The sequence below is a fragment of the Pseudophryne corroboree genome, chromosome 5, assembly GCF_028390025.1.
Source record: "Pseudophryne corroboree isolate aPseCor3 chromosome 5, aPseCor3.hap2, whole genome shotgun sequence".
Classification (NCBI taxonomy): Eukaryota; Metazoa; Chordata; class Amphibia; order Anura; family Myobatrachidae; genus Pseudophryne; species Pseudophryne corroboree.
In genome coordinates, this window is record NC_086448.1 from 554,909,741 (window position 1) to 554,919,454 (window position 9,714).

A 9,714-nucleotide genomic window follows, 5' to 3' on the forward strand; every position below is an offset into this window, starting at 1 on the left:
AAGACTTCTTGATGAAGTCCCCACTCTCCCGGGTGGAGGTCGTGTCTGCTGAGGAAGTCTGCTTCCCAGTTGTCCACTCCCGGAATGAACACTGCTGACAGTGCTTGCACGTGATTCTCCGCCCACCGAAGAATCTTTGTGGCTTCCGCCATTGCCATCCTGCTTCTTGTGCCGCCCTGGCGGTTTACATGGGCGACCGCCGTGATGTTGTCTGACTGAATCAGCACTGGCCGGTTTAGAAGCAGGGGCTCTGCTTGACTCAGGGCGTTGTAAATGGCCCTTAGTTCCAGTATATTTATGTGTAGAGAAGTCTCCAGACTTGACCACAGCCCTTGGAAGGGTACGCCATCAGTAACCTCTTAGAAATCGCTAGCTTCTTATCAGGGGAACTCCACGCTTCTTCACATAATTCATTTAATTCATCAGATGGGGGAAAAGTCACTGGCTGCATTTTCTCCCCAAACATATAAACCCTCTTGGTATTAACAGGGTTAATCTCAGAAATGTGTAATACATCTTTCATTGCAATAATCATGTATCGGATGGCCTTGGTAATTTTAGACTGTAAATGTGCCTCATCATCGTCGACACTGGAGTCGGACTCCGTGTCGACATCTGTGTCAACCATCTGAGATAGAGGGCGTTTATGAGCCCCTGACGGTTTCTGAGTCACCTGGGCAGGCGCGGGCTGAGACCCCGGCTGTCCCAAGGCTGCAGCGTCATCCTTTCTTTTATGGAAGGAGCTTACATTGTCGTTTAAGACCTTCCACATATCCATCCAATCAGGTGTCGGCCCCGACGGGGGCGACCCCACACTTATCTGCCCTTGCTCCGCCTCCACGTAACCCTCCTCATCAAACATGTCGACACAGCCGTACCGACACACCGCACACACACAGGGAATGCTCAGACTGAGGACAGGACCCCACAAAGTCCTTTGGGGAGACAGAGAGAGTATGCCAGCACACACCACAGCGCTATATAACACAGGGATTTTCACTTATAATAAGTGATTACCCAATAGCTGCCTTATATGTTTTATTTGCGCCTAAATTTATGTGCCTCCCCTCTCTTTTTCACCCTTCTTGTACCTGGATACTGCAGGGGAGAGCCTGGGGAGCTGCTTCCAGCGGAGCTGTGAAGAGAAAATGGCGCTGGTGTGCTGAGGAAGAAGGCCCCGCCCCCTCAGTGGCGGGCTTCTGTCCCGCTTTCTGTGTAAAAAAATGGCGGGGTTTTTTACATATATACAGTGCCAGACTGTATATATGTATTTTTATTGCCAAAAGGTACTTCAATTGCTGCCCAGGGCGCCCCCCCCCCCCCAGTGCCCTGCACCCTACAGTGACCGGAGTGTGTAAGTGTGCTGGGAGCAATGGTGCACAGCTGCGGTGCTGTGCGCTACCTTAAATGAAGACAGGAGTCTTCTGCCGCCGATTTCGACGTCTTCAAGCTTCTGTTCTTCTGGCTCTGCGAGGGGGACGGCGGCGCGGCTCCGGGAACGGACGATCGAGGACAGGTGCCTGTGTTCGAACCCTCTGGAGCTAATGGTGTCCAGTAGCCTAAGAAGCACAAGCTAGCTGCAAGCAGGTAGGTTTGCTTCTCTCCCCTTAGTCCCACGTAGCAGTGAGTCTGTTGCCAGCAGAAGCTCACTGAAAATAAAAAACCTAATAAATACTTTCTTTACTAGTAAGCTCAGGAGAGCCCACTAGGAGCACCCAGCTCTGGCCGGGCACATATTCTAACTGAGGTCTGGAGGAAGGGCATAGAGGGAGGAGCCAGTGCACACCAGATAGTACCTAATCTTTTCTTTAGAGTGCCCAGTCTCCTGCGGAGCCCGTCTATTCCCCATGGTCCTTACGGAGTTCCCAGCATCCACTAGGACGTCAGAGAAATAACCTTGATAAATAGGCTCCATAATGCACTTCGTTAATTCCCAGATTGGAAACAGGATCTTAACAGGGGATATATGTAAGGAACTCATATATCGGTAATATATAGTATGTTTGTGAATTGCTGCGTGAGCATTCTAGAAATGAAACAGGCTGAAGGTGAGATGCAGTGTCCCCGCTGTCACACCTGTGGCACCTTCTGCCGAGCGGCCGGTTCCTTATTATTACCAGGGCTTATGTCTCACTCTCTGCCCCCAGCCACACGTGTGCTGCAGACGCAGCAGAAGGAGGAAGCTCACCGCTGCCACCAAGCGAGCGTTATGTCCTCCACAGCCGCCCGGAGCTGGGACACTGGGAGCAACCTCGGGTGAACTCTTACCCTCGCCCGGGACAAACAGAAGTAATCTGCTAAAATAGCAATCATCAGAGGAGAAATACACAGCGGGGGGTGAGGAGCGTTCTGTCACTGCCATGACGTCCCCATAGCTGCTGCATGTTCTCTCGGCACGTCCACTGTATACAGTGTATAAGGACGGGTGACCTTTGCCAGTATGTGGGACAGCCTCTTGCCGCTGCCCTGACGGAGCAGATCACTGCACTAAGCCAATACTGACAACAGTGACAATATAGGAGATCTGTTATACAGAGACCAATGGCCCATCTCTCAACAAAACTGCTGCGGGGATGGAAATATAACTCCCGTAGCCGCTACTGCTCACACACAGCGCTATCTGCTGCTGCTGGCGGTCACACCCCCCATGCCCGGTGAGGGCAAGCAGCAGTGCAGCTCGGCACACTCTGCATCTCCAATTACCAATTGTCCTAGCTGTGTATTCACATTTTTGAAAGTTATATTTACGAATAGTTATATATAAAAAAATATCTCCAACATACGCAATGCTGTCGTGCAGCAATACATCCTCGAGAGGCAGTGTACATAACACTATGACGTCACCCGTTCAAGGTGTGACCCTTTCGGTACTGAGCTGCCCAGTTACATGCAGCAGCAAATCATAACCCTGTCTCTGTGCAGGAGCGGGGGCTGCCGTCACACATATATCTTACTGCTGCCAGCATAGGAGCCAGGGATTGGGAACAGGGATCTGATCATCGCCTACCCCTCCTGCAATGCGCTGGGAGATGGGCGTGTAACATGACCCTGGAAAGCCTGTTACCATGCTCAGTAAAGTGACAGCAGCCCCTTAGCACCCCCTGCATCATGCCCTCCCCTGTGTGGCGGTGGAGGGGCGCTTAGCTGTTGCAGGGCAGAGCTGGGAGAGTGACAGCAGCCGGGCGGCAGGGGTTAATGTCTCGCTGCTCCCTCCCAGACACGCACCGTGCTATGAATAGTGACAAGCAGGCCTCGCAGTCAGCGCAGACTCTGCAGCTGACCTCAGCCGCCTCGGGTTCAGCAGCAGCAATCTTGCCGCCCTTCCCCCATCTCAGACAGCCAGCCAGACGGCGCACACCCCCTGCTCCCGGAGGTGTCTCCTCATTGTGTACACAAGGCAGGCCCGGCGCCCATAGGCTGATGGAAGAAACAGGCCCGCCCATCTCCCTCTCACCGGCTTGTAGCTGCAGCTATGTCCGCCTCCTCTCTTCTGCAGCTGCTGCTCCGGCCCGCCTCCCCCCTCCTCCTCCTTCTCTCCCCGGCTCTCGGCCTGGGGGAGACTTCCATGGAGGAACACGTGTGCTGGCTGTGCCTAGAATAGAGCAGACATGAGGGGCTGTGCTCGCTGCGGTGCCTGTGCCGCATCCAGGGTACCAGCCTGCCCCCCCTCCCCAGTGTCCATCCACCCGGAGAGCGCACCGTACAGTAATAATGCTCACACCATCGCCGTATAACTGTACTATGTGATGAGTAATGTAGCCAGTATAGTCAGTGCACATGGCAGGGGGAGAGCAGAGCCTTCTAATGCTAGGGAGATCGGATCGCACGGTGCCAGGCTGCTGCTGCCATGTGTGCAGTGAGAGGGATAGAGGGGGGCGTGCCAGGCATGGGCACAGCGCTGTGTCCTCTCCCATTGTACCGTGCTGCTGCAGAATATTACCCCAGGAACATGGAACATAATGTAATTTCTTGCAAATGTCACATTGGTGGGACACTGCTCATTGTGCAGCAACACTAATGTGCAATCACACACACCCAATGAGCTTTTTGTGTTCTAGCACAAGACTGATCTCATGCAGCATGAGCAAGCCCATCACACCGGAGCTGGCTTTATGAATGAAGGTGCGGGCAGCATACTACAAGAGAATGAAATCATAGCTGCCATGCGTTATCTGCCAGCACCTTACTGGAAGTTGTGTACGTAATGTGTGTCACCAGTACCTAGCTAAGATGCCAGTATGAGCCCATACCTAGTCACACACCGAGACCCAGAAGGCTGACCGAAGGTGGTATTCCTTTATCATATGCAGGAACACAGATAGACAAATGCAGCCTGGAGTAACCTATTACCACATATGTTTTCTCTTGCAAATCAATGCTGTATAGAAGCTTATGGCATGCTATTCACCAGTCTTCTGTTTGCTGGTACTCATGGCAATACACTGTCCATGCATTATTGATGTTACCTATTGCTACATATTTTCTACATATACAGTAATTGCTGTGTTACATTGTTTTACTACTGAAAGCACTGTTGTGTTTGCGGCACATTTCCAAAGATGATACTGATTTCTGAACCGTGGACAAGCGTGTATGTGTGTGTGACACCCACTACTGGGAAAGATGAATGGATCGGATAGTGTGAAGGAGACATAGGGAGTATGGTGTGTATACATGCAGACGTTGAGGGCAGGTGTATGTATACATATATAATAGATATGTATATATTCCATGAAGACACACTGGTGTGTGTGTGTGTTTAATTTATTTTTTGTACATATACATACAGTACACACATACAGCAGACAGGCAGCAGGCATAGGGATCTGTCTCTCCCTCTCTCTCCCCCGGCCGCCTCGCAGGAAAGTTTGCTGTGAGAATCGGAATGAGGTCAGCGCTGGAGCTTCTCATTGCACGCGGTGATTATTATTGCATCGCGTTCCCAACCAATGGGCGCCGGAGGGGCGGGGCTTGGCACGAGGAAGCGTTGGAAACAGCACGGGATTGGCGGAGTTGCGCCCGGGGAAGGGATAAAGGGACGCGAGGCGGAATTGAGCAGCGCTCTGAGTTGTATGAGCAGCAGTAGTGTGTATGGTAGCGGCTGCAGGCTGTCCTCCTCTGTATACCTGTATACTACACGTCTGTGTGTAAGCACCCTGCATTCTCACTCAGGACTGCACACACCTATCACAGCCCGCTGCTTTCTGGGATTGTATTCTGCTCATGAACATTTTGCTATCAGTGCCCGGCAGATTCTCCTGGTGATTGGTGCCAGCAGCCGCCTCCTGGACTGGAGCCGTGTAATAATCACTACAGTAATAATAATCACCATCACACAGTAATAAAGCCAGAGCGATGCCCGCCAGTGGCTGGATCCGCCAGTAACCGCGCACAACGTGGCTCTAGCGCCTGACCCGGGCTGATCGGTGCACACGCTGCATTGGATGTTCCAGCGCCTGGATCACTCCGGGACACCGCAGCCGGGACGCTCCGCGCATCACCATGGTTCAGCAGAGCAGCAACGCCGAGAACACGGAGGCACTGCTCGCCGGAGAGAGCTCGGAGTCCGGGGTGGACATCGAGCTGGACATAGCATCTTCCCCGACCCCGGGCTCCACCGCTTCCACCGGGGGCAAGGCTGACGACCCGAGCTGGTGCAAGACGCCCAGCGGGCACATCAAGAGACCGATGAACGCCTTCATGGTGTGGTCGCAGATCGAGCGCAGGAAGATCATGGAGCAGTCTCCGGACATGCACAACGCCGAGATCTCCAAGCGGCTGGGCAAGCGCTGGAAGCAACTGAAGGACAGCGACAAGATCCCCTTCATTCGGGAGGCCGAGCGGCTGCGGCTCAAGCACATGGCCGACTACCCGGACTACAAGTACCGACCCCGGAAGAAGGTGAAGTCCGGCACCTCTAAACCCGGCGGGGAGAAGGGCTGCAGCAGCCCGGGGGGCGGCAACCCCGGTAACGGGAGCAGCTCCTCCAAGCCTCCGGTGAAGAAGAGCAGCGGCGCCAAGCTGTGCAGCAAGCCGCACACCAAGCTCGTCCTGGGCGGCAAAGCCTTCCCGGAGCAGCCGTGCATTCTGGACCACCACTCCCTGTACAAGTCCCGGACTGCGACCGCCTCCAGCCGACAGGCCGCCCCGGACAAAAAGCCCAAGCACCGGCTGTACATCTTTGGCGCCCCAGGCTACCAGGGCTCCTCTCCCATGGCCGTGCCCGCCAGCCCCACTCTGAGCAGCAGCTCCGGCGAGGCCAGCGACCCGCTCAGCTTGTACGACGATGGGGCCGGCTCCATGCACAACTCCCCCGACTCCCCGTCCGAGCACGACGGCTACCCGAGGGCGTCCTCCCCGGCCCCGTCGTCCTCTCACTCCTCCTCTTCGGCTGCATCCTCCCCCTCCTCTGCATCCTCCTCCTCTTCATCGGCTTCCTCCTCGGACGAGGAGCTGGAGGACGAGCTGCTGGAGCTCAGCCCGACCCCCGGCTTTGAGAGCATGTCCCTGGGCAGCTTCAGCTCCTCCGCGCTGGACAGAGACCTGGACTTTAACTTTGAGCCCGGCTCCGGCTCCCACTTCGAGTTCCCGGACTATTGCACCCCGGAGGTGAGTGAGATGATCTCCGGGGACTGGCTGGAGTCCAGCATCTCCAACCTGGTCTTCACCTACTGAGCCGCCGCCAGCCAGTCAGTCAGCCAGACAGATGATACGAGGCCCCCAGCACCCGGAAAGAGACTGCACCTCTGCTTTATGGCTCATACCGGGGACACGGGACTGATATAAGGGATTGTTGTTTTAGCAGCCCAGGCTGAGAGCGCCCTTCTCTGCCCCCAGCGGGGAGAGAGATCCCCCCTGTACAGACTGCAGGCAGGGGGGTGTGGGCGCCTCTGATGCAGCAGCTCCCAGTGATGAAGGCACTTATCCGGCTGCACATGCTGTTGGGTACAGGAGAGATCTGCGGAGAGCTCCCAGCCATCTAGCCATGGGGGAGAGCGGTGCTCTGATCCAGTCCTCTCACTCCCCTGTAGTAGGGAGCAATGGGACTCTCCCTTCCAACGCCAGTGCAGCTTTTACCTTCCAGACGGAGAGGAGAGGAAGGAGCACAAAGATACACAAACTTCTTACACCTTTTACAGGGGTCACCAGTCCCCCGAAATGACCTCCCCATCGCCCTCTGTACCCTGGAAGCGCAGTCGGTGGATGCGGGGAGGCTTGTTATAGATGTAATGGATTTGCACGCCTGGAGAAGGATGGCACCCTTTTTGGGGTAACCCAGCTTTTTCTTTAACCATCCGTGAAAAGATGGACTTTTTATATATTAAGGAAAAAAAAAATTAAGGACACTACTTTTGAGAAGGAAGAAAGATCTTCTGGACTACACCGAGTTACATATTTATATGTGGTACCTGGGGAGGGGGAGGGCGATTCTTTTAAAAATGTGTTTCTCTTGCTCAGAATCGTGATGGTGTTGGATTATTTCACTGGTGGGTTAATATAGCATGTTATCCTGTCTATCTTTTTAAGGTTTCTGTAAGACTGTTGAACAGTTTTAGTGTTAGGATAATATAAAGCAGATAGATGGCGCTATGTTTGATTCCTAAGAAAATCACCAGCTTTTTTCTCATTCTTAACTCTTAAGGATTCAAACGCAACTCAAATCTGTGCTGGACTAAACCAATAATTCAGGACCAAATTTTTTCTCAGAGTATGTATGTGTTATTACTCAGTAGATGTAAATGGAAAGACTGTTTCTCTTTGGGTTTTCTTTCTCATTGGTGATCCATATTGCCCCCGCCCCCTCTTGTACATGTATACAGATACCATTTTATATGTGGACATATTTATACTGGCCAAACTTTTTTTATTTTTTCCTTTTGTTAAGTAGCTTCCCTTCCCTATCCACACCATTTTTTATGTCTCCTTCACTGAAGGGCTAGAGTTTTAACTTTTAATTTTTTATATTTAAATGTAGACTTTTGACACTTTTAAAAAGAAAGAAGAGAGATGAAAACGTTTGATTATTTTCTCAGTGTATTTTTGTAAAAAATCTATAAAGGGGGTGTTTTAACCGGTGTCAATTGCAGTTTTGAATTTCCTGACAATACTACAAACAGGGAAGGCTGGTTGATATCTCAAACAAATAATAATAAAAAGTTTAACCAGCCTATTACTCCATGTTTACACATTTCAATCTGCAGGCTTCTTAAAGTGACAGTATCCCTTCCAGCCCCTAGTGCACTCCGCAATCACACCTCCAAAGTATTCTTAATACACTGTACATTCGTTGAAAATTACAAAAAATAATTTTTTGTATTAATTGTGTAGTATTTATATAGCGCTTTATACCTTTTGAAAAGGATTTTTTCCTTTTTAATTTCTTTCTTTATTGTGCAGCCATCTCACTGATAGAATAATGGCAGCACATTGTATTTGGCACTGTTACGCCTCAAGGAGATGGGGAACAATGTTAGTTGCCTATTTCCAAGTAGGTAAATGCAGGGTTAAAACATTGAGCCACACACTTGTATTTTTTTTATAATGCTCCCCCCCCCCCCCCCCCCCTTTTTGTATTCTCAAATGCTTGCTTATTATAACCCTTTTATTGCTGGGGAACTTGTAATATGGTTGTCCCTTGTAGCTCCAAAGGGGTTAACTAAGCTAGTCTTTATTGAAATGCTTTAAAACAACCAGTGCACATTATTAGCAAAAAAAAGGGATCCTGTAGCTTTAACTTCTAGACCACATTTTTGCACTTTTTTTATAATACAAAAACAAACCGTGCCGTTTAAACCACTGGACCTATCTAAATGCCGATTTGAGTTCGCGACACTATGTACTGCGTTTTCATTCTCGTATTTGACTATTTAATCCTTTTATACTTGTCGCTAAACTATGATTGTTTTAGTCTCTTTTGGGCATGATGATAGCATATGTATTCAGGTTTCTAGCTGTTGTGTTTTAAGATGAAAAACAAGAAAGTGAAAACATCTTTGTACATTTAAGTCTATAATAAGCAAAAATGACAAAAAAAAGATTGTGTGTTTATGTATTACATGACAGGCACTAGAACTTCTGCCGAATGAGGTAGCTCTGTTTTAACATAATTTTTATAACCTTTTTTGTAATCCATACTGTGCAATATGCCGTACAGAATAATTTTGTCTAACCATCAAGCCACAAAACAAAGATTTGAGGCATTCATTCATGCCAGCTAACCATGTTTCTTTCACTGCCTGTCAGATTGTTGATATACTTCTGTAAATAACTTTTTTTTAAAGGAAATAAAATCAGCTGGAACTGAACCCTTAAATTTGATTGGTTTTGTCGTTATTGTGTGTAAGCGTGTGTAAGCGGCTGCTGAGTCTTCTCCCAGAGATGGGACTGTTGCAGAGGAGGAGCTATGGACTCAAATTAACAGTATTGGTCCTTGAATTTGGAAGCAAGAAAAAAAAAACGCATAACATTGTAACTTCTATTCTGAACACGTACAGTGCAAGTAGGGGAAATAAAATCTTGGCAGGCCATTCTTCCAGGTAATGTGTGAATGTCACAGCATGTTCTGCTGTCTAGGAAATTTTCTAGGAATACACTATGCAAAGTGATAATCCTTAGGTAAAAATTACAATGGATGTACAATAAAGGAGATATATATATTCACATTTTAATTGAGAAACAGTTTTCTTTTTTTATCAATTGGTTTAGCTCTATACA

General features: G+C 49.8%; 1 protein-coding gene across 1 annotated transcript; it reads left to right on the forward strand.

Annotated features, from left to right (window-relative positions):
• Positions 1-5,043: 5,043 nt before the first annotated feature.
• On the forward strand, positions 5,044-9,318 carry SOX4 (SRY-box transcription factor 4). Its single transcript, XM_063923246.1, has one exon. The coding sequence runs from the start codon at positions 5,503-5,505 to the stop codon at positions 6,673-6,675; it is 1,173 nt and encodes a 390-aa protein (XP_063779316.1). The 5' UTR covers positions 5,044-5,502; the 3' UTR covers positions 6,676-9,318.
• Positions 9,319-9,714: the final 396 nt, after the last annotated feature.

Excerpts from the sequence above, each read along its gene's own strand:
- SOX4 (XM_063923246.1), top strand. The coding sequence starts at position 5,503 with ATGGTTCAGCAGAGCAGCAACGCCGAGAACACGGAGGCACTGCTCGCC.